This window comes from Colossoma macropomum, unplaced genomic scaffold (assembly GCF_904425465.1).
Source record: "Colossoma macropomum unplaced genomic scaffold, Colossoma_macropomum, whole genome shotgun sequence".
Taxonomy (NCBI): Eukaryota; Metazoa; Chordata; class Actinopteri; order Characiformes; family Serrasalmidae; genus Colossoma; species Colossoma macropomum.
In genome coordinates, this window is record NW_023494789.1 from 45778966 (window position 1) to 45805451 (window position 26486).

General features: G+C 37.5%; 1 protein-coding gene across 1 annotated transcript in view; it reads left to right on the forward strand.

Moving 5' to 3' along the window:
• Positions 1-26486, forward strand: part of gad1b (glutamate decarboxylase 1b) — a 31518-nt gene continuing 5032 nt past the window's right edge. Inside the window, exons 1-11 of the mRNA XM_036571485.1 lie at positions 1-375; positions 1808-1896; positions 3593-3655; positions 8273-8419; positions 9500-9742; positions 11318-11408; positions 22526-22638; positions 22975-23090; positions 23532-23611; positions 23972-24026; positions 25949-26065. Coding sequence (XP_036427378.1) covers positions 1815-1896; positions 3593-3655; positions 8273-8419; positions 9500-9742; positions 11318-11408; positions 22526-22638; positions 22975-23090; positions 23532-23611; positions 23972-24026; positions 25949-26065 — 1107 coding nt within the window. The 5' untranslated portion in view covers positions 1-375; positions 1808-1814. The remainder of the gene's footprint in view (positions 376-1807; positions 1897-3592; positions 3656-8272; positions 8420-9499; positions 9743-11317; positions 11409-22525; positions 22639-22974; positions 23091-23531; positions 23612-23971; positions 24027-25948; positions 26066-26486) is intronic.

Genomic DNA, 26486 nt, shown 5'->3' on the forward strand with positions numbered 1-26486 from the left:
TCTCTCTCTCTCTGGAAGGTGAAACTTCTTGAGTGTGTCAGGGTGGGCGGTATGTATTAATTGCCACTCTGACAGTGAGTGTGTGTGGCCCCTGTGTTAGAGCCCCAGGCTGCAGCAGAAGCCTCAGGAGCTGCTGGTGACTCACTGGCGCGCGCTGGAAGAATAAATAGCGGATTGGCGCGCTGAAGGAGGAAAAGAATCCAGAAGCGCGAGACAAACTGGACTGGAGTTTAAACGGAGCGGATCACAGCCGCGCGGGGAGCTTCTCACACAGAATAAGTCTAAATTAAGGCTGAACGAGGACTGAATAAGGACACTAGAGACACGCAGTTCGAGCTGGAGTGAAAAGTCTGTGCACCTGTACCTGCAAACACGGTAAAACAAACAAACAAACAAACAAACAAACAGAAAGACCGTCATGTTTTTACCGTTAATGTAACGATTTGCGATTCTTAGTCACTGATTTACGATGTTTAAGCGATGATTTATGCTTATTCGTCACTTGTAATGCTTATCATTTAAGCGTTTGATTTATAATATAATATAATATTCAGTCATGGATCTATTATTCTAGTGATTGATTTACGATTTTAACATATTTCTCTGCGTTTATGTTTTTTCGTCGTTTATTTATAATTAATTTATATGATTTATAGTGTGTATTATTTATTGACTTATTATTTGATTTATGATTTATAAGATTTGATTATTTATATAATTCGTGTTTGTGTTTTTTGGTGATTGGTTTGTTATATTTATTTTCTTTCTGTTGGTTTGTTATTATTTTTTCTTCTTTCTGTTTGATTTATGATTGCTGTTTCATTAATGCTTCGTATGATTTATGGTGTTTAGTAGCCTATTTTATATGTTATCATTTGTGTTTGATTTATGACTCTTCATGTTGGCGTATATTATTGACAGCACTGACTGGGTGGGTATCTTATCAGTGTGTGTGTGTGTGTGTGTGTGTAGCTGAAATTGCTCTATAAAGCCTCATTTAAAGCCCACAGCTCATTTCCCACATGAGTGGCAGCGTTCATGTTCCGTCTGACAGGGCTGCGTGTGTGTGTGTGTGTGTGTGTGTGTGTGTGTGTGTGTGTGTGTGTGTGTGTGTGTGTGTGTTTATTCAGCCATGCAGCTCAACACACCCATCAATACACTCATTTATTTACGCAGCTTTCGTTTATAAAAGGTTTACTGAACGTCCGTCAAACGTGCTGAAGCTAAAAGAGAAAACGAGAAGAAATGAAAAGTGGATTTTATTCCGTCTTTATTTAATGTTATTTAAAGGTTGAAACTGTTTATGAGTCTGATTTATAAATGTGTGTTTGATGACGACTGGACTGAAGTCTCATACAATCAATGGGGTTCTATAAATGAGGTGTTTATTGTGTCTGAGTTTTTATTGTGTGTGAGTTTTTAGGTTGAATCTGGCTCTGTTTACTCAGTTCATCTGCTGTAAATGAATTTCTATGATTGTGCAGTGTTTCTCTGCTCTGTGGCAGGTACAAAGCGCGCTGTACACTGCTCTGATCGATTATAGGATATTAATGAAAAGAATATCGATTACTCGGTAATTGATTAATGACTACAGAGTGAGGCGTCACACACGGATGGTTTTGAGGAGATACACTTTTGTGTATGTGTGTGTCGGTCTGTCTGTCTATGTGAGTGTCTATGGCGTATATCCTAATTGAGCGTGATGAGCGTGCTGCTACCCATGTCAGTGTGTGTGTCTGTATGCCTCGTGTTAAAAGACTTGTGAGCTTGTATGTGTGTTCTAATCGTATGTGTGTGTGTTCTGCAGGTTAGTGATGGCAGCCTCTTCATCCTCCTCACCAGCCTGCGATCCTCAGCTGGACCCAAACACAGCGAATGTACGACCACCTCCATCAGGTACACATACACACACTAAAAAAGACAAAAACAACAGTAATAATAATACAAGCAGATAATAATAATAATAATAATAATAATAATAATAATAATATAATTAGATGCTAATAATAATAGTAATTAATAGTAATAATAGTAATAAAAAGATTCGATTTAGAGACAGTCTACTTTTTAAAATATATAATAATGACAACAACAACAATAATAATACTAATAATAATACTACTAATAATACTAATAATATTTTTTATCGTGTATTGATACCGTATTTTTTAATTTAGATTTAATTTATATTTTATCTAAATTACGAAGCATCTGGGTTGTTTTTGATTCCTTATTCCGTTTGCTGTGGCTCTCTGAGTCATTCATAATAATGGCTCCTGTATTTTAGTGCTGATGGCGCTGAAAGAAAATGACTGAAAATTGCTGAAAATGACTGAAATTACTGCAAATTACTCTCCATTGTGGTCTGAATAATTCGCACCGCTGCTGCGTGTTTATTGTGCTTTACAATGAGCTCAAAGCGCGGTGAGCTGCTGGTGTTATTGTGACTCAGATCCAGGATGTAAATATTAAAATTATTTAAATATGACTTAAAGTAACATTTCTGCACATTTTTTTATATTTCTACTCAAATAAACGTGTATTGGTGAGAGATGCTTGGTGTTGGCGTTGCTAAGAAACGGTAAAGCTCCGCCTCTCCACCTAAATGTGATTGGATACAATAATTTGAGGGTAATTTCCAATGACAGACATCTAGAGAGAGAGAGAGAGAGAGAGAGAGAGAGAGAGAGAGAGAGAGAGAGAGAGAGAGAGAGCAGTAAACCCATACACAAATAATATTCATTTAGAAATTCAAGTAAATGCAAATAAATGTATAAACATTGTTACAAAAAATTAATATATTTCTGTTTTTGTGATATCGATAAACGCTTTGCTGCTGAATTTCGCTTTCTGCTTCTCGCGATTGCAACTATTACCCACTCATTCACTCATTCAGTCTTACTCACTCACTCACTCACTCACTTACTCACTCACTTGCTCATTCACTCTTATACACCCAGTCTTTAACTCTCATACACTCACTCATTCAGTCTTTAACTCTCATTCGCTCACTCATTGAATCTTTCACACTCACTCACTCACTCACTCATTCACTCTTACTCACTCACTTATTCAGTCTTTCACACTCATTCACTCGCTCATTCAGTCTTTAACTCTCATTCACTCGCTTATTCAGTCTTTTATTCTTATTCACTCATTTAGTCTTTCACACTCCTTCACTCCTTCAGTCTTTCACTCTCATTCACTCACTTATTCACTCTTTCACACCCCTTCATTCATTCAGTCTTTCACTCTCCTCTCATTCACTCACTCATTTAGTCTTTCACTCTCATTCAATCACTCATTCATTCTCATTCTCATTCACTCACTCGCTCACTCTCACTCTTTCGCTCTCCTTTTCTTGCTCATGCTGGTATGTTTCATTTTGGCTTTATCTGTGTAAAACGCGCGTGCGTGCGTGTGTGTGTATGTGTGTGTGTGTGTGTGTGTGTGTGTGTTAATGCTGCGCTACATTTCGTGTTTCTCTCGTGCGCGTCCGTGCTCTCATTTCATGCGCTTCCACCTCAATCAACCAATATCGATCAATCAATCGATCAGTCGCTCAGTGTGTGTGTGTGTGTGTGTGTTGTAGCGTGTGACGGGTGGTACGGGGTCGCGCACGGCTGCACGAGGAAGCTGGGGATGAAGATCTGCGGTAAGTTGCCCAAATTGCTCTAAAGTGCTTCAGACGGGAGGTGTAGTGTCCGCGTTACGCAGGTTCAGACACGCTGTGCAGTCACTCTGACACAGTCAGGATCTGCTGGTATTACACTAGTAATGTCCACAAGTTTAAAGACACCTGCTCATCTAACAGGGAGTTTGTCCTCCTTTTCTACAGTAACAGCCTCTACTCTTCTGGGAAGGCTTTACATTAGATGTTAGAACATTGCTGTGAGGATTTGATTCAGCCACAAGAGCATTAGTGAGGTCAGGTACTGATGTTGGATGATAAGGATCATAAAGATTTTGTTTTGCTTACATTTAGCAGACGCTCTTATCCAGAGCGACTTACAATCCCATCATTTTACACAGGTAAGTGAAGGTAGTGTTAGGAGCCTTGCCCAAGGACTCTTATTGGTATAGTGTAGGGTGTTTACCGAGGTGGGCACTGAACCCCAGTCTACAGTGTAGAAGGCAGAGGTGCTACCCACTACGCTATACCAACCACTACGAAGATCACTCCAGCTCATCTCAAAGAACTAGATGGAGCTCCATCACTCTAGAGAACACTGCTGGTGGCTTTACACGCCTAAAGCTGACGCTTGGCATTGGACGTGGTGACCTTAGGCTTATGTGCAGCTGCTCTAGAGCGTCCCATTCTATTGTCAGTGCAGTAGATTATACAAGCCCAGTGTGCACAACTGAACGCAGGTATCAGAAATGGGTGCATCTTAAAGAAGCTGAATTCACTAATCTGGAGGAGCTTCCGGATACTTTTGGACTTACAGTGGATTTGGGCAGTTAATTTCAGCAACTAACTGAAAATAATTATTTTAAGCTGATCTTACTAAAGTTATCGTAACTGAACCTACAGTCTAAAAGAGTTTTAAAACTGTACTTTTATGATGATGTGATAGATAGATAGATAGATAGATAGATAGATAGATAGATAGATAGATAGATAGATCAGCTTATGTTTCGTTTATTTTCTCCGTGAAAATTAGGTTAGCACATCATCTACAGGGAACACACTTAACCATGACATTTTCCTGCAATTTTTAGAGTATACTTTATATTTATTTGCTGAATTTAACATATTGGAAAAAATAAAACATTAAATGTAAAAATGCCATAAAAATGCCAAAGTATAAAAGCCATAACGTTTGCACAGGCCAGTAGACTGAGCTCTGCTCAGGACTGATGATAAAGAACATGGAAGGATGTGTCTTTATTTATCCAGCTAGAGGACAGAGTACCCTTCACAACTGGATTATTATTCTTTAGCTCCACATCGTTTCTCTCTTCAATTCCCCATTACACAAATAAATTATAGGGAGCTTTTTCACTTTTACCATCCAGTATTTTTATCATCCCAATGATATCAAACAATCAGCTCGGTGTTCATGGGCTGGTGTGGGATCGATACTCACATTAATGCAGAATTTGAACCCAATAAAACTCATAATGTTCTCATTATAGACCAACACGAACCTAATAATAGAGGCAACATTTTCATTCAGGATTTTTCTCCTCATGCGTGAAGATCAGCAGGGTGAATCCTCTCTGCGCCCCCTGCTGACGACAGGCAGTTATTTAAGAAAAAAAGAGAGGAAAAAAGAAAAGGCACTGTCAACGATTTCATTCGTTATTAAGAACGTTTTAGGTTTAGGTTCTTAGTATATTCCAATAATCTTTAGTATTTGATAATAATTTCTATAATTTATAAATATATAATTTGTAGTTGTGAGACGAGCGAAACGGCACAATTACAGTCTTACGATAAAAAAATTACAGTAAAACTCCTCTTTGTCCTGAAAAACAGCTATAATTTACTGCCCCTTGTCTAATGAAAATAACAGTGTATCATACAGTGTGTAAATATACAGTATGAGCGGTTTGTTATTTGTTTGTGAACCTTTGGGATCGCACGCTGTAATAAACGCACTGATGTTCAGATTTACAGCTCTGAACATCACTCTTATCAGCTTTAGCCTCAATGGAACAGATCCGCTTCTCTGGCTTCTGTTTTGCGCGATAATGCAGATGATAATCAGCGTCCACTGGGACTGATGTGCGGCTTTAGGGGTCCCTCCCATTTGATTTGGGAAAATTGGCCTTTTTTCGTGGTGTTATTCACTCAAAATGGTGCGGCTTAAGGGCTGTAATCGAAAACAAAATCTATTACTCAAAAATTGTTTGTCGTTTATAACAACTTCCTTTACCTTAAAGCTCCATATTCTACATATTTCTTGTATTACAGTTTTCCCCTGAGGCCTGCTTAAACATGCTGTTTTTGTTACTGTATCTTTAAGACAGTATGTAAATGAGCTCTGATTATATCACAGTCCTTATAACTTGGTTTCCGTAAATGGACTGTATGAACTGAGGAGTGAACAGTACATTGAACTCTTTCATCAAAAAAGGAGGAAAATTCAGTTTTCCATGATAGGAAAATTCAGTTAGTGCTAACCCAGTATTTGCCGTGTAAAGTATGACTCTGCTTTCTCCGCTGTTCATCCAGTTCGTTACAGTAAAATATCTCTGATGGATCAGTGTCATGAAGCATCACTCCATCAGTCTATCAGCTCTTTCTGCCTGTGGCTAATGACATGGACCCATTTAGATTAGGCAGAGTCACTGAGGCTTGAGTGGGTGGGTGGGGGGTGTTTGGCTGGGGTTTGTAGGGGTTTATATGGGGGTCGTGCATTTGTCTACAGAAAATCAAGAGAAAAACACTGTTGTATCTATTCACTTTCTGTTTCATTGTGGAAGATGCAGTATGTCCCTGCTTGTTTGGATTGTCCAAGCACACTGAGAAGTATTATTTCTATTATGCTATAAGAACAGCACAGTTTGGGGGAATCTGAGTTGACACATCACTAATACACAACCACTAACAACCCGTGTAAATCTTGTAATAAATCTTGTAATACAGCTAGTCTAAAACACTACATGGTTAAGATGCTGTACAATTAAGTGCCAGTTTTTGTGTGTGTATGTCTGTATGAGTGTGTGTGAGTGTATATTGATTTATAGGCTCATATGACATAAAGTTGTGGTGATACTGTAACGTAATATGCCAACATAGATGCCAGTGGACATGGTAGTAGAGTCATGGGGTGAGTGCGGGCTGTATGTGAATGATGATGTCTAATGGGGACTATGTATTGTGGATGTGTGTTTGGAGTGCATATGTCAGTCTAAAAGGTGGGGTGTATATTGTAGAGTGCAAATTGAGAATATACGAGAGGGGTCTATGGGTATATGTGATGGGTGTATATGGGCCATGTATACAGAGTGTGTTTTATATATGTATGTATATACACCAATCAGGCATAACATTATGATCATCCTTGTTTCTACGCTCATTGTCCATTTTATCAGCTCCACTTACTATATAGGTGCACTTTGTAGTTCTACAATTACAGACTGTAGTCCGTCTGTTTCTCTGCATACATTGTTAGCCCCCTTTTACCCTGTTCTTCAGTGGTCAGGACCCCACGGACCCTCACAGAGCAGGTACTATTTGGATGGTGGATCATTCTCAGCACTGCAATAACACTGATGTGGTGGTGATGTGTTAGTGTGTGTTGCGCTGGTCTGAGTGGATCAGACAGTGTTGCTGGAGTTTTTAAACACTGTGTCCACTCACTATCCACTCTATTAGACACTCCCTCCTTGTCAGTCCACCTTGTAGATGTAAAGTCAGAGACGATAGCTCATCTGCTGCTGCACAGTTTGTATTGGTCATTCTCTAGGCCTTCATCAGTGGTCACAGGACGCTGCCCACTGGACGCTGTTGGCTGGATATTTTTGGTTGGTGGATCATTCTCAGTCCAGCAGTGACACTGAGGTGTTTAAAAACTCCAGCAGCACTGCTGTGTCTGATCCACTCAGACCAGCACAACACACACTAACACACCACCACAATGTCAGTGTTACTGCAGTGCTGAGAATGATCCACCACCCAAATAGTACCTGCTCTGTGAGGGTCCATGGGGTCCTGACCACTGAAGAACAGGGTAAAAGGGGGCTAACAATGTATGCAGAGACACAGACGGACTACAGTCTGTAATTGTAGAACTGCAAAGTGCACCTGTATAGTAAGTGGAGCTGATAAAATGGACAATGAGCGTAGAAATGAGGTGGTCATAATGTTATGCCTGATCGGTGTATGAAGCATATGAAGTATATGGTGCTATATATGAAGGTGCAAAGGGGCATGTATTTCAGGCACATTGTGTATGTATAATAAGGTGTATTGGGGCATATTGAATATGGAGATTATTTATTTCTCATTTTGTGCTTCTTTGGACAGACTCAATATCTGCTGATGTCACTGTGCCCCCCTCAGGCGAAACATCCATAAATAGCACTGTCCTGATACACACCATAAGTAGCACTGACCCGGGCTACATATATATATCAGCCCAACTCACTGTTAGTCCCTTAGAGCAAAGCATGTGTCATACAACTTACCTTACAAATTAGCCAGCTGGGACCTGTTGTTTTTTTTTTTTTCTGAAAACAAGTTAAAGCTGCATAGAGATGTTTTCTAATGACAACTGTGCATTTCATTCATCCTCCTCCTCTGCCCCATGTAATAAAACAGGCTTCCTGCAGAAGAACAATAGTTTGGATGAGAAAGGACGCATAGTGGGCACTTTCAGCCAGAAGCAGCAGTTGGTGAGTGAGCTGGGTGAGAGAGAGCAACGCTTTAGACGCACTGAGACTGACTTCTCCAACCTGTTTGCTCGAGGTAAGGAGATTATTGTGCTGTTTTTTTTTCCACAGTTGTTTAATGCTCAAATTCTCCTGACTGGAACTGTCCATGGTGCTGAAATGTAGTAGCAAACTACACAGAAAAAGTAATACATACAATTTGCTTGATTCTAATGTACACATAATTTTTATATCATTGCAATGTATTACTTCAACACAGTTATTGTGCAAACTTAAAGGCAAAATAGTGTTGATGTAATGTAGTTTATTCTGTACACATTTGATTCAAATAAATTCAGTGCAGCACTTTTTCCAGTGTGGAGGTCAATTCTTGTTTGTTTGCTTGTTTATGCAGTTTTAAAGCTCAATAGTACAATGTACTTTTTAAAAAAAAATGAATAATGTAGACCTAATATTCTATCTTATAGATAAAACAGAAGGTGTTTGGGATTATCTTATTTATTCATTTATTTTTTATAGTAGCGAAATAGTTCGAGGACTTAATATTCTAAACGTGTGGCTCCTCTGCTGTTTGACCAGTTAAACTGTAAGACACATGTAAATTATTCTCTCAATATATGATTCTTTAGGTCCTTTGTGTATTTGGATGAGATTTTGCTTGATATTTTTTATATTTGCATACATTTTGCATTTTTGGTAGTCATTTTGTTGGTCATCAGTCATTTCTGTTTCATGAATGATATGACATATCAAACCAAAGATATATAAGCACAATTTTTTAAGAAAAGAAAAGAAAATATAAAGTATCTCTGTGTCTAGTCTTGTGTATATTTTCAACATTCCTGTGTTTAATTTATATTTCTTACGCACACATTTGGCAAATATTCTTTATAAAAGAATAAGTAAATTAAAGGACTTGAGATTAGTACCATATTTTATTCATGTGCAAGTGACTGACACAGCAAGTGATTGTTTTTATTTTGTAGTTCAACTACTTGGGTTAAGAGGAGATTTTGACAGCAATAAAAATTTGATAAAAGCCTGAAGGAAAAAAAAGCAACGGTTCATATGAACAATCACAATATTCTCTATCCATCTACATCACACATCTGCATTCTTCATAGCACATCCATGATTACCTTTTACTTGCTTTCAGATTTACTTCCTGCTAAAAATGGCGAAGAGCCAACCATGCAGTTTCTCCTGGAGGTGGTGGACATCCTCACCAACTACGTCCGCAAGACTTTCGACAGATCCACCAAAGTGCTGGACTTCCATCACCCCCACCAGCTGCTGGAGGGCATGGAGGGCTTTAATCTGGAGCTTTCTGACCAGCCCGAGTCTCTGGAGCAAATACTAGTGGACTGCAGAGACACACTGAAGTACGGAGTCAGAACAGGTAGATGGTGATCAAATGTTGTAAATATGGTCTTTTTGATCAGGTCCTCTAGTGTTCTAGATGCTGGTATTCACACTTTAGGAGCAAGTCTTTTACTTATTAAACCAAATCATTAACAGCATTTTAACATTTATTTATCAAGACAACAAGTAGTAACAGATTTTCCCTCTCTGTTAATATGTTAAACATACTTTCCAAGACTAGTCTACACTTCCATTTCACTTCAGAACTTAATAACAACTCCATTTTGCATGGTTTGTCATGTAGATGCTGGACTATGGAGTTATATAATAGTTGCTGAATAATTTTCTGTAGTTTCTGAATAATAAGCCTTAAGATTAACTCAATAGTAATTCTGGAGAATAAAAATTGATACATCAGTTTAAACTTGGAACCACCAAATCTCTCTTAACTGTATAACTGTGTAACTCCTCTGTGACACAGTGTACAACTGTATAAATGTAAATTTTCACAAAGGTTCATATTCTATAATGTATATAATATTTATTAGATTTGTACGTCCCCTCAGGCCCTGCACATATGTACATATTCCCATATTCATCTCCTCAGCTCCTTTAACATTGTCTCATTATTATTTACTCTCTTCTTCTTTGTTCTGTTTATTCTACTGTCATTTTATTTGTCCAAGTTTGTTATAGTCTGTGTACTTGTCTAGTCTGTTTAGTATGTTACATGTCATATATGTGTGCCCTCACTCAAGAAATGCCTTGTATGTATAACATACTTGGCAAAATAAAATGATTCTGATTTTGATATTAGCGACTAAACTCATGCCATGCATTCAGAGAGAGTATAAAACAATTAAAGATAAAAATTAATGTCAGGATATGGAGGAAATATTGCAGGCTTGGCGGACTCTTGTCTCTGTTCTGGCTAATTTACATCCAATCAAGTGTTTGATATCTTAATTTTGAATATTTACTCACTTTTTTAGGGGTGAGAGAAATGTTACAGAACTGCCTTTATCTTATCTCTGAAGGAAATAAAACTTCATTAGTACTATTAAGGTACACATTATAGCCCTCAGTAATGGGCCCAAACAACACTGTAATAGCCTATTAAAGGGCTTTTCAAATAAAACAGAGGAGTTAAACAGACCAAAATATACAGACTGAAGTGAGTTTGTCTGCTTTCAGGTGCAACGTAAAATTAATGATGCATTAAAGTGTAAATTGTGTTAGAAATGATCAGAAAATGTTCAAGACCAAACTACAGTTTAAAATTGGTTTGTTTGTTAAACATCACTAATTCCTGTCCTTTATCCCACTCTCATGGAATAATAATAATATGTATCCTTCAAATAAAATGTATTTTTAGAACTAGGCTAAGGATAAAGGGGTATGTCTGATCATTTCTCAGTAAAGAAATCTCTCAGGCATTATAGGAATATCCTGAAACTCGACCTAGTTTTGCATTAAATTACAGAATTTTCCATTGCTTGAACCATTAAAGTAGGTCTAGGCTACATTCTTAATGACTAATATTAGTTATTTTAACAAATGAGACATTTTTAATAACATGCTTTTAAAATATTCTGTCTGTTTATCCATTCAGGACATCCCAGGTTTTTTAACCAGCTGTCCACAGGTCTGGACATCATTGGCCTGGCTGGAGAGTGGCTAACCTCTACAGCTAACACCAACATGTGAGTCATTTAGTTTAATCATTTTTTCTTTTCTCTTTCTTTTTTTCTCCTTTACTTTTCTTTTTTTTTCCTTTCTGTTTGTGTCCTGTCCTGTAATTTCCTACCATTATTTCCTATCCTTTCCTTTCCTTTCCTTTCCTTTCCCCTTTGTCCACAGCCTGGGTGATGAGGAGGATGAATCTGGCTCTCTGTGTGTGTGTGAGTGTGTGTGTGTGTGCGTGTGCGTGTGTGCGTGCTCATACACAAGTATTTTCCGATGTTGGGAGGTTATGTAAAGTGCCTGTTTGAGCTGGGTGGCCGGCGGTGCTGGTTTTGTTGCCGTATCGAGTGATGTCTCTGAATGTCCTGAAACACAGGCAGTGTTCATGGCCCACAGGCAGATTAGATTGCATATTGATCAGTACAGAGTGCTACACATTTCATAACAGCGCTGAATGATAGTACAAACAATTGCTACAGCAGTCTGTCCATACTGCAGAGCCACTTATCTGCATCAGTCTGAATGGGCAGGGTGAAGAACATGGCTGCAACTTACAAAGACTGGCAATTAAGGACATTTAATGCACACTGTAAATGATTTCTGTTATTTACAGTGGTTCTGCTCATCTGTCCAGCATTTCCTCGTTCACATACACACATACCCATATGAAACTATTTAAGCAAAAAAAAAGTGATACTGGTTTTATTCAAATCAAGTCAATTATTTAAATTAAATTAGACATATAAAATAGCAAAACATAAATAACAGTGCACACTAAAATAAAGGAAGTGCTCAACCTACGTTAAAAAGGTAACAAATCTTTTTGGCTTGGTTTAACTTGCTAACTTGCTGTGCTTCTCTTTTAAAAAAAATAATACATTCACATTTTTACATAGACATTGACACTGTATTCTAGCACTACTGAAAGATAGTTTATTGAATTTACTTGATACAAATGTCCACAAAAATAAAATATGTCAGCCTAGTTATTCTCCATGACAGTAATTCTGTTGTTTTAATATATTTATGTGGAACTTCATGGCAAATTGATATCTTAGCAAGTAAAAGCATCTAAAATGCAGATAATATGATAAATTTGTCCATTAATTTCTAAATGTGTTCTTATGTACACTGGTCTTAATGCACTGGCTGATAATTTAACTTCAATTGCATCATTTCTTGAAGCAAAACATTATTGTCTTTATTACCTATTGAAATATCTTATTTATAAGAAATATATTCTAGACATAAAATACTCTGAAAACAGGTTGGACAATTTTATATACTTACAACAATCTCATAATGAGAAATATTACCTATATATTGTCTAGATTCTTTTGCACAAGATATTCTTATCTGCAGTGTTGCGTGAGATATAAATATATTTTGTTATATTTTTAAACTTATATTTTGTTTCAGACAAAAAAAAAGTAAACCAAAATTTTGCACTGAGACCTGTTTTACCCATAAATCACTTTGGCTCAGAATAGACTCTTGTGCATATCTAGTTAACGGCTCATTGATTGAGCTTGACTGAGGGCTGGTAGGATTCGGCTGCCAGCTGAGGCCAGCGCAAACCCCCGGGCCGTGGAAACTTCTCCCTATGTGTGTGTGTGTGTGTGTGTCAGTCTGGGTGGCTGTTCTGGTCCCACAGGACAGGGCACTTCATTACCGCCGCCCTTCTTAATATAAACGCAGGGCTCTATAATAGAAGTCACTTATGACGAGGAAATGCTTGTTAAAGCATCATTATGGGAACAATGGCTGGTGGCACTGGAGAATTACCTCACTTAATATACTCACATGCCTGTCTGTGACACACACACACACACATACAGTATAAAATTTCAATGGCAACTGGACTCTTAAAGCCAAAACTCAAAAGCTTTGCCCCCTTTTACCACATCCCTAACAACACATTTAAAACTAACATACAAACTAAGAAAAAAGGTACTAGACTGTGACTGAGTACATCTTCAGTACCTTTAGTGAGGGACCATAATTGTACCAAATTCCACTGCAACTATATATTTTTTAAGTTGCATTAACTTCTATACACCTTGTCGTGACTCCAGGCTTTTTATCTTATTGCTTTGTTTTAAAACATTAGATTATAAAAAGGTACAAATATGGTACCCTTTTCTAGGAAAAAATATTTAAGGTACACAGTTGGACCTTAAGAGCATTGTTGTACCTTTAAGGGTGCTTTTACATTGTAATATAAATGTACCCTTACAATATATTTTTCTGACAGTGCACCTTAGAATAATGGCACTGAGTTCTTCTGTATTGCTTAAAGTGATGTTTTGGCCAAAATGAACTGGACATTTAATTGAAATGGACCAGCCAACACATTTAGTGTTTTATATTTTTAGTTTTGCACTGGAATTACAAGGCTAGTTGTGTATAACTAACCAGTAATGGAAGCTTATACTCCACCAACTAGCACTGTGTAAAACTGCATGCCTAAATCACCACACACTCGCCTCAAACTGAGTGGATTTGTTGAGTAATCTCAAGCAGACTTGCTTATGTGGTTTCTGACCCTGTATGACACAGTGTTATTTATAAATATGGACGCAAGTACAGACAAAATTCAGCCTTGGAGATGGATGTTACAACTGTTTTTAGCTATGTGATGTACTTGTATTTATTATTATAGACACCAGTGTGTCATACAGTGTCAGAAACACATACAGGTGCATGTTTGAACAGCCCTGGTCAAATTACATGTTTTGTTGATTCTTTAAGAGAACATAAGTTAACATATTCTCTACAGTGAGTGAACTTTGGGAAAAAAACATTAAATGTGCCATAACTTTTACACAGACCACATTTATGTTTTATTTTTTACTCAATATGTTAAAATTAGCAAATAAACAGTAATTGTTTAATAAAGTGTGCAGACGTGTGTTTTCTGAAGAGTAATGTGTTAGCTTATTTTATCTTAGAAAATCAGGTAAAAAAGCCAGGGGTGCCCAAACTTTTGCATACAACTATAAGCAAAGCTCAAGATGCGGTGAAGTACGTGGAGTGCTTTGAGTGTTATTCTTTCTGAGCACGTCTGATGTGAAATATGAGGCTCTGTAGAGCATTTTGCAAAGACATGTTTTTAGGTCACTGTGACCTTTTAATTTAAAGCTAAACTAAATAAAGATGCTCTGCGGCCACTGCTGGCATTTTAAAGTGAATAATGTGGTTCAGTAGTGACTGCATTGCTGTCTCAATCCCTGAAATGTTACATTTTCTGAACCAAGAGAAACTGCGAGAGGAAAATGAAAAGACGTGTAAGAGAGAAAATAGAGCCATCATGCTGCTTTTACCCATCTAGACTGGGTAAGATGAAAGATGTTCTAAAGGAAGGGTGACATGAAGGGAGCAAGGCTGTCCAAGAAAAGTGGATTGAAGGGCCCATACTCTACATTTTAGGTCACTTCTAGCATCTGTATGGCTGCCAGTAAAGTCAGAATTCATTTTTACATGAACATTTTCACTCTTCATCACTTAGAACTAAACAGGCTGTTTTTGTTACTGTGACTTTAAGACTGATAAATGTAAATTTCCTCTGTTCTGACTGGCTCCCTTGTGGCTCATTCAAAGAAGAGGCTGAAACAGTCCTTATAACTACAACATGAATGGGAGGCGCTCTAAACTGCTGTAGGTTGAAGAGGCTGATATTTGTAAATGCACTGATTTTCAAGACATCATGAAACAACAATTTCAAAAGAGGCATTTTGCAGCTTTGTTTCCAAATGTAGACTAAATGTACTGGGTAGTGAATGGTATGTTTATAAACTTTCACCACATTTTTGGACTATAATCAAAGTCCTATTTCAAATAAGAAAAAATCAGTTTTCCATGCTGAATGAGCAGAGATAAACGGCTGTATCCTAATTGGGCTATCCTAAAACCTGCTGTAAGCTGAATGGGTGGAGCTTAACTGCTGTAGGCTGAATGGGCAGGGCTAAACTGCTGTAGACTGAATGGGCGGGGTTAAACTGCTGTAGGCTGAATGGGTGGAGTTAAACTGCTGTAGGCAGAATGGGCGGTGCTAAACCGCTGTAGGCTGAATGGGTGGAGCTAAACTGCTGTAGGCTGAATGAGTGGGGCTAAACTGCTGTAAGCTGAATGGGCGGGGCTAAACTGCTGTAGGCTGAATGGGTGGAGTTAAATTGCTGTAGGGTGAATGAGTGATGCTAAACTGCTGTAGGCTGAATGGGCGGAGTTAAATTGCTGTAGGGTGAATGAGTGATGCTAAACTGCTGTAGGCTGAATGAGTGATGCTAAACTGCTGTAAGCTGAATGGGTGGGGCTAAACTGCTGTAGGCTGAATGAGTGGGGCTAAACTGCTGTAGGCAGAATGGGCGGTGCTAAACTGCTGTAGGCTGAATGGGTGGAGCTAAACTGCTGCAGGCTGAATGGGCGGTGCTAAACCGCTGTAGGCTGAATGGGTGGAGCTATACTGCTGTTTGCTGAATGGGTGGGGCTAAACTGCTGTAGGCTGAATGGGTGGAGTTAAATTGCTGTAGGGTGAATGGGTGGAGTTGAATTGCTGTAGGGTGAATGAATGATGCTAAACTGCTGTAGGCTGAATGGGCGGGCCTAACCCGCTGTAGGCTGAATGGGTGGAGCTAAACTGCTGTAGGCTGAATGGGTGGAGCTAAACCGCTGTAGGCTGAATGGGTGGAGTTGAATTGCTGTAGGGTGAATGAGTGATGCTAAACTGCTGTAGGCTGAATGGGTGGAGTTAAATTGCTGTAGGGTGAATGAGTGATGCTAAACTGCTGTAGGCTGAATGGGTGGAGTTAAATTGCTGTAGGGTGAATGGTATATAAATGCAAATGTGTTTATGGTTGTGACATCAAAACAGTAATGAACTGAAAATTAACTGTTTTTGCAGCCTAGTGTCCATATATGGACTGTATGAAATACATTATAAAACTAACAATATTTACATAGCACATCAAACTGTTTATTAAAACCAAGGAAATATGCCCTCAACATTGCAAAGTCACAACCAGGAAAGACAGAGGAGTGTTTAGACTCCCCCAGGCTTCATACTGTGTCTATATGTGTGTTGCTGTTTTTTGCTGGGGGGGATAAATCTGCCTCAGTCGCCCCCCTGCAGGGCTGTGCTGGATCTTTTGGAATGATGCTGCTGCCCCGTTGTGTCTGATTTTTCCCCTCAATGTTTGAGCATCATTTGTTCCCTGCTGAGAGCGAGACATTCATTCAAAGCCACCCCCCCAAACATACACACACACACTCACACACACACATACACACACACAAAGCTCTTTGTAAGAGGCGAGTGGAATCCTCCTTTGTCTTTCCGTTCTGTCAGTGCATGAAAGAGGCGAAAGCCCTGGTTGTGTTATCATCACTCACTCTGATTAATTTGAAGTAATCAGTACTGACACATACTGACTGGCAGCAAATGTGCTAAAACATACTCACTCACAAACACATGTATTTTTACCTTATTATATACAGTACTGTGCAAAAGTCAAAGACCACCCTTCATTTATGTAATTTCCAGTCGAAACGGCCTTTAAGTACAAGTTATTCATTTTTCAGCATCAAGACAAAGAACAGAAAATGACACAACAACTAAATATAATATTATATGTTTCAGCTTGTAGTTTGTTCACTCTTTTGTGCCTTTTTTACAACCTCCATTATTTTCAGGAGACTTGCTTTCAGTTTTTCAAAGAAATCTGCAGGGATATTTTTCCACATCTCCAAAGTTCAGTCTTAGAAGTTGGTTGTATTTTCTGTTTCTCACAATCCAAGTAGTCCCAAACACAGTCACTGGTGTTGAGGTCTGGACTTTGGGGTGGCCAGGACATTGTTCTGAGAATGCCAGCAGCTCACTTTGACTGATTTGCAAATTTTCTTCTTTTTATCTGTTTGCTTTTATGTCTTCTTGACAGCTACACATCCTTTCAGTCTCAGCAGATTGTGCACAGTTGTTAAGGGTCCCATTTTCTCTAAATCTTTTAAGAATTTTTTAAACTTTAGTTTTGGAAACTCCTGTTTTTACACTTATTTTACTTTGACTTTCCCCTTATTTAAGCACGTGAATCTTGTATGTAATCTCCTCAAAAATAACACCTGGAATATGAATAATTTAATGCTACTTCATTTTGACCAAAAATCAAATAAAAGAAGGGTGGTCTCTGACTTTTTCATAGTACTGCATATATGTATTATATGTATTTTTTATTTCAGGTACTATACAGCTACATGGGTTCTAGTTATATTTCATAACTCACAGCTTTCATAACAGTTATGAAACCTCTCTGAGCTTCAGAAAGTCCTGCTATTAGTCACTCTCAGCATATTCAGATTCAGAAGACCGTTTTGTCTCCCACAAAAATGAGATAGAAAAGGAAATTGAGCACCCTACACGACAGGCACACAAACATGAGGCACACCTTTTTAAAAAGTATTTCCTAAACACAATAGTTATGTAAGAAATTTGAAAATGACAAAAGCAAGGGTTTAAAGGGGAATTCAACCAATTTTGCCTTATAACACCCAACATGTACCTCTTCACCATGAATGGATATTAAAGAAAATGTGTTTTAGGCCAAAATCTCATCACAAAGCAATATCTGGGCATCAGGCAACATATTTGCAACAGTGTCACGGACAGATCAATCATAACACCACCAAGAATTACTAAATCAAAACTTTACCAAATGTTTTGGTAGTAAATGTTTCTGTAGTGACAATTTTAGCACATTTTGAGTGTAACTTAAATGCTAGCAATACATGACTAGCAAACACAGATTCGAATGGTTGTATACACAAAAAACATAAAAGAGGTTTATTAAATTGCTCACTAAGTGATAATGAGGGAAAGGGATGCAGTCTCACTTCCTGCTCTAAAATGCAGGGGTGTGGTTAAAATAAACCTCCAGGTTTCATGATATGAAAACATGGGATGGCATTTTAGAATTTTTTTTTTTTAATTTAAAAATTAAACCCATAATAAATCTTATCATGTTAATTTATTTTCACAAGTTGAAACATAGGGATTAGAGTTTGGGGCAGCCACCTCCCGATAGCAAGTACAGTGTAAATGATGCTTATATATATATATATATATATATATATATATATATATATATATATATATATATATATGTATATAGCTTATTACTATATGAGTTAATGCCTAAGGTTCTTAATAGATCATAACATAATCCTTGTAAACATCTAAAGTCTGAATACTTAATTCTTTTAACTAACTTTTTTTTTTTTTTACTGTGGGGCTGTAGTTTGAACAAATTTGTTATAAAAGTCCATGTAAATAAATAAATAACTTTCAGGTAAAAGTTATGACTTGACTGAATTTTATTGATGATTTTCTTTCATTATTCTGTCCCACATGTGTTAACCTTCGCAGCCGGGATTTAACAATGAGTCTGCCATGATGTGAGATGGTTCTTTGTTCTTTTTGTTACATTACACACATACTGACTCTAACACACACACTGGCAGTTTCTCTATGTGAGAATGAAATGGATTTGAGCTGAAACATGGCCTTATCTCCTCAGAGCAGCCGTGCCCTACCTGTTTCCTGTCAGATTCAACCTCCTCCATTTAGACTGACAGATATTCATCACTCCATCGGCTCCCTTCATTAAACCCCCCCCCAAAATGAGCTCTTATCTCGATCATCGTAGCCCTATTTTAATTAGCAGCATTCAAAGCAATGCAGTGGAGCAGAATTGATCTCATATGGAACAGTACATCATGCTAGCTGAGGCCATGAATGACCAGAAAGGCTGCTTTTATCGCTTTTATGAGGATTTGAAATTAGCTGAACAGAATCGCCTGCAGGTAATAATGATATCTCTGAAAGTCTGTTATTAGGTTTGTTGATGAAGTCCATTATAATAGTGTGTGCATTGCTTTCCAGTGCAAACCAGTCCATTTCTTGCCATTTCATTGTAGTGAGTCAAATCACCACAGCTTTTCTGCTGCCAGTCAAATCTTTTGCTGATGCTAATGGTGACTGGCACCAGATTCACTTTACACAGATCCCACTGGAATGATGCTATACCCAGGGGTTAAATTGTTTCTTTCATGAGTGCCACATATGTGAGGAAAATATCATTCAATTTATGCTATTCTTTGGACAGCATCTGTGTCATGGTAAAGTGACAACAAATTTTCAATATTTGTTTCAGTTTAATGGCTTTAATTAACTGCAGTTGGGTGATCAGACCTTAATGACGAAATCTATTTGATTTTTCATCAAGAAGTAAACAAGGTCATTCAGTGTTTTGTTGTGAAATAGTAGATGGTAGATGGGTAGTGGAGAAACCTAAAGATTTTCTTTACAATGGCAATGGGGAACTAGGGATCCTATCATTCAGGGGTCAGCAATGTTTACAATGTAGATATAGCCATTTTATTTACTATCCAAAATGACCAGTAAACCTACACATCATTTTAATTTTTAAAAGTAATGTTGACAATGGTAAAATAGTGGTAAATCAGAAAAAAATACGTTTTCTAGGGACTATTTTGCCTTGCAATGCTCTGCATGTTTCCTCCACCATATATCTTTAGAAAATATGATTCAGGCCAAAAGCTCACCTCAAATCAGTCGTAAACAACTATTTGGGCATTAGGAAATGCGTTTGTAATCATTTCACATTATAACTTTATGTGTGGGAGGCATTAAATGCTTTGGCCGTTTGGGTCCTATCACCACCACTGTGAACAGAATCTGCCTGTGAATTATTTTCTCTAGAGTGACACACTTTTCATCCAACCACTCGGAATCACTTAGTTTACCTCTTTAAGATTTAAGAATACAGACATTTTGTAAAACGTAATTCCCTTTTTCGTTATATTGTCAATTTTTGCATCAAAATTTCTTTTGATTTGTTTCTGCTAAAATGCAAGTCACAGAAGAGCTTTTACACTAGCATCCGTGTCAATTTTATCTCAAACTCTAGCTGAATTCAAGATTAGCAGGAGCTGCAGGAAGGACTGAAAATGTACATGGATGATTGTGAAAATCGGTAGAACAAGAGAAGAATGTACCACTTCACAAACACATACAAATGCGCCACCAATAAAAGTGGGATCATGGGATAATGTTAGATGGAAAAGAGGCAGGTGGGAATGTAACTGTTTCACATTGAATAGTTAAAGGGATGCTCTGGCCAAAATAAAAGGGGTTCACTGTGGCTACATCTGTTGTAAACATATTTACTTGCATCTTTACAGTAGTGCCACAGTAGTCTCTAGAGTGAGATTTTCTGGTTTAAAGACTAAGAAAACCCTTTTTTGATAGTGTATAATGAAGATGAAAATGAGTATTGAAAAACTACAATTGCTTGGGAGGATTTTTGAAAGTTAGCCGGTGAATGCAGAGACAAACCAGATAGCTAACACTACTGCTAGGAAGCCAAATATTGCATATTGCAGCCATGCAACTGTAGTAATTGTCTTCAAATCATCATTTCACTTTCTTTATTTTAGGGAGCCATATATTATTCAAGTGAGAATCAGCAGAAGAGCTGCATTTACAGCAATATTGTTCAGTCAATATTTTAAATAAAAACAATTTATTGAACACAAATGGCATCAGACCAGCAATAGGGCTCAACACGATATCAGATAAAAACAGTTAATGGTATGCTTTTGGCTTCTAAACATTAGCAACACAGCCTCACAAAACGCTACGTTCAGCAGTTCCAAAAAACCTAATTCCAAAAACGTTGAGACAGCAGGAAAAATATCAATAAAAACAGACAGCAATGATTTGCAAATGCTTTTTGACCTGTACTCAACTGAAAACACTACAAAGACAATATATCTACTGGATCAACTTTTTTTGTACATCTACACTTATTCTAAATTTGATACCTAAATCATGTTCCAAAAAGGTTGAGACAGGGGCATGTTCACCACTTCATATCATGTTCACTACCACTCAGTAATCGTTTGGGAACTGCGGACACCAGTTGTTGCAGTTGTGAAAGTGGGATTTTTTCCAATTCTTTCTTGATATACCACTTCAGCTGCTCAACATGTCCAGGGTCTCTTTTAATCTTGGGGGAATCTTTTAATAATGTTACGGACTGTGGTGACATCCCTTTTTTCCTTGCAATCATGCGTTGAGAAACATTGTTCTTAAACAGTTGGACTACTTTCTCACACAGTTTTTTGCAAAAAAAGGTGGAGACTCAGCATTTTACATATGTACCTTTTATACCCCGTTAATTATATGGTAATCAATTAAATTAATACCTCTTACCTGTTCACCTGTTTACCTGAGGAAAGTTTCACAACCAGAGCATGTCCTGACCTCCCTGGGGCCCTAAGCAAAATTCTACACAGGGGATCCCCTACTTAACCTATGAGCCATGTAAACCAATTGCAATTGCCACACAGTCACACCTGATACCGGAGTGCTCCACCTACAATCCTCCCTCCTTTAAAACAGTTTGCTCCACCTGTCAGTCTAAGACCTATACAGAACAGAATGAGATATAAACAAACAATATTTATTGAGAAGAAGAGTTTCTATAGAATCTTGACAAAAAAATACTATTAAGATTAACATAAATATTGACAAACGTAAGCAAAGCACCTAAACAACAAAGATAATACTATTATCAATTTTATCAGCTGCATCAGGCCCCTTCGAACTGATTTCTTTATATAAAATATTATTTATACTATGGCTTGGCTGAATACTTGATAGTTATTATTTACTGGGAGATGTGCATCCATCCCACTATGCCTGGCTAATCAATATTTTAACTTTAATCGACAGTCAGTGTCAATCCATTGCTTTCTATTTTGCATTAGTCCAAAGTTGTAACTAAATCTTAACTGAGACATTAGTATGTGTATTTATTGTCTGGACTGGACTGGTCTCCACAGAGAGGCTGTTAAAGACAATATTAATTAATGATAAAAACCTCTTTGCCTAGAGGACGAGGTTACAATGGTGCTCGCTGGCAAAATATCATGTGGACTGCTGGGCTAATGAGTCATACAGCCGTGACAAGACAGATTTGCTGCTGCCAAAATCCATTCACTTTTCACAGTTTTCCCTGAATTCTCTCTTACTCTTCTTCTCAATTCTATCGTTCTCTCTCAGGTTCACCTATGAGATTGCTCCTGTGTTTGTGCTGATGGAGCAGCTGACACTGAAGAAAATGAGAGAGATTATTGGCTGGCCTAACGGAGAGGGAGATGGACTTTTCTCACCAGGTAAAGTCACCTGTCTGAAACGCTGCACCTCACACAGAACCCCAAACCTGAAGGAAAAATAGTGCTCTGGATACATGCGCTAGTTTCTCATGAATAACATATATTACATCAAATAAGTTACGGCAGAAGACTGAAAGACAGTAATTGTTTATGCATTTCAATATAAGCATAAAATATATATAAATTTTGCACACAACTGTACATCCAAAAAATGTGAAATTTAAATGGCCGTACAAATGTACAATAACCCTATAGCTTGGTGTTGCTATACATGGGCAAAGGTGCTATGGGAGTAACTCCAGCAATGTAATTTCTAATATAAATTCTTCCACACAGGTGGCGCCATATCAAACATGTACAGTGTGATGATTGCTCGGTATAAGTATTTCCCTGAGGTCAAAACCAAAGGCATGTCAGCTGCACCACGTCTCATTCTTTTTACATCAGAACATGTAAGTAAACCTCCTCAATCAGCCCCTGCTTGTTTTTCCACTTGCAAACTATTGAGAAGCTGATGTTAAGAGCTAGCACTGCTGAATTCTGTCTAAATTTGCTCTATATTTCACACTGTAGACAGTCCACACTTTAATTATTCATGCACATCTACATAACCGTCATCAGTCAGGTAATATTTAGTGAATAATAAAATATTCCAGTGGTTAACAGTGTAATCTCTATCTGGCACATTTGTAGTGTACAGTCAGTGATCAGCAGATTTTCTGTTCTTTCATGAATTACAGATATTGTCCATGGTAATCATCAGTATGCGATTGAGATTAGGTTGAGAAATTCCAGGGTAATCATTTGAGGTTAATAATGGAATTCTAAGTTTAAGAGGTAAATCGTTTTCCATTTTCCATGTCGTTTTGCAATTTTTGTCCACTTTTTTTTAGAGCCACTATTCGATCACCAAAGCTGGAGCTGCTCTGGGCTTTGGTAAAGAAAACGTCATCCTGCTCAGCACAGATGAGAGGTAACAGAATAAGTACAGTACCTTGTTCTTTAACTCACTGGCCACTTTATGAGCTTGTGCTCCACCATATATGGACCATTCTACTGTACTGAATTATATAAGTATTGTAATATTTACAAGGTTACAAGATATTTACAAGGATTATGTTATGATCTAGTTAAACCCAAGGAAGGCATTAACTGAGATAGATAGTGATAGGCTAAATATATACAAAATCATAATTTATAGGGTTCTGTCCACTGGAATGTATCTGTCCCAAACCCTAACCCCTAAATTCCAACTTGTAAAAATAATACTTAATACTTAATAATAAGACATGTGTCTTTGCTGGTATGGCTGATTTGATCTATTGTGTTTTAGAGGACGGGTCATACCTGCTGACCTGGAGGCCAAGATCATCGATGCTAAACAGAAGGTGAGCTTCAGACACAAACTCTCAGATTCCTGTCTGACTGTAAAGCAACTGAAGGCCCAGAATCTGTCCATTGTAAAGAAATCAGTCCTGAGAGCAGTTTGTTGTGAGTGAGCGAGGTTATGGCTCACTCTAATGGAGCTCAGGGGATCAATAAAGCAGCATAATGGGCCCGTCTTAAACTGAGGGATGGATTAGCACTCAGTAACCTAGCTTCATTCACTACATCAATAAAGTGCCATACTAGTCTAATAAATGAGCCCTTAACCCAGTGGTCCACAAGTGCATATTATGCCCAACATGTGCTTATTATGCCCACATTTTTTAGGAAAAGAAAAAATATTCAGTTCATATTTTAAATACTATAAATAATGGAATTCAAAAAGTAATCATATTGAACATGACGAGTTTGCACCTTACCATACAGTGTCCTCAAAGCTAAAGCTTTAGCATTAGCTAGACATCAGTCACTTTGTGAGTTAGCTAAGTTGGTTCTAGTAGTCTTAACCAATAGTTGATAGCACTATGTGCTAAAAGCAGCAAAAGAGGCTCATAAAAGTGCTGTTTTCAACAATTATGTCTGAAAACACCTGGCAAATACTCATAATAGTCGGCATGTTTAAAATCCAGTCTTAGATAAAATAAACAGATAATAGGCTATTAAAGAGTATTAGAATATCAGTTAATGATAACTAGGTTGAGGTTAGGCCTGCTGGACTAGGATTATGCAGACCCTTCCCTTTACCCACTTACAAAGCAGGCTACTCGGTTACATACTACGATTAATATTTACATATTAAAAATTAGGTGATTCCCATTGTTATTGTGGATTTGTGATAGCAGACTCTGGAGTTCAGCTATAGATGCTGTTGGAAAACCATGTAGTATTATATTTTCACAGTTTTCATAATTTAACTAATCTAAACCACTGGAACACTTTACTGTAGCCTAGCAGCTCTTAAAGACCCCATAATAGCCCCATGTTTTAACAGTAAAAGTGTATAAAACATTATGTGTACATATTACTTAATATTATTTGTTACCTTTTTCTGATCCTGATTCCTGGCTGTAGAGGGGATGAGAGGAACTTTCTACTTCTAAAATTTCCAAGGTAGCTAGCTGCTCTAGAGTAACACCCAGCCACTTAATTATTTTATTGCAGAGAATCACACTGAAGCAAGTTGAAGTTCTAATGCACTTCAGCATTTATTTTCAGTTCCATGTACTCAAGCTAAACTTAACGTAAAGAAAAATAAGTAAAAGGGGGGAGCCATGAGGTAGGTAAAACTAGCATTACAATGCAAGTAGAGGTAGCAGAGAGAATTAACAGGCAGCTTCTTAACAAGCCTCTCTTTCTCTTGTAAACAGAAAAAATCTGACTTTTTGTGGGGCATGTGACTGCACACTTCTTAAAGGAACATTTATATAAAGGAACATATTTCCCAACATATTTAGCAAGCTATTTAATGGCGAATTAGTGCTCTCTATTTCTCTGTCAGTTTCCCAACACAATGATTATCGTCTTATAAGCATCATCAATGAATTACATGTCAGTTACTGATGATATTCAATTACATGGCCCTGTTGCCCAGGCCTAATCCAAATACAGCAGGAGTGCACTGACATGACTCATGTTACTTATGTCATGAAATTGCAACACAGATCTGCCAAAATAAAAACAATAAATTGGCCAATTGCAGATTTTGTGTTTCAAGAAAAAATTAGCCATTTCCATCCCAATCGCTAATTCAGTACTACATATCATACTACACAATATTTAATAGTTATTATAAAGCTAATGAAGCTTATGAAGTTCTGTAGTTATGCACCCTTATAGTTTCACTAGGATTCACTTAGCCAAGCCAATTTATTGGCACCCACATCAGTTTATATGTTCTGATTTTTTTTGTGTGTGTGCTCTATAGGGTTATGTGCCGCTCTTTGTGAACGCAACAGCCGGTACCACAGTATATGGAGCGTTTGACCCTATCAATGACATTGCCGATATCTGCGAGAAGTACAACCTCTGGCTGCACGTGGATGTAAGTGTTTTTTTAGATACTCATTAATGAAAAATGCAGCATAATGTATTAAAGTGATAGCTTATTAAGAAATCAGAGTTATACAATTCTGTCCTTACTCTAAATGTAGTTGATCAACCAAGATAAAGACATGTTTGAGGTTTGCATCTTTAGCGTTGTACGGGAGCTATTAGGCTAATAAGTAATGGAAGCTTTGATATGATTTATTCTATCAGACTGGTTCAATGTCAGCGGTGAAAACACATTCTAGACTTTTTTCTAACTTACATTTTAGACTAAAATCCTTTTACTTTGAGTGACCCTATACCTTAATTATGTTTATTTTATTAAAGCAAATGATTGAACATTCCACTTGGTCTGTATGAAAACAAAAATGTAACTACCAGAATTTTACCAAATGTTTTGGTAGAGACTGTTTTAG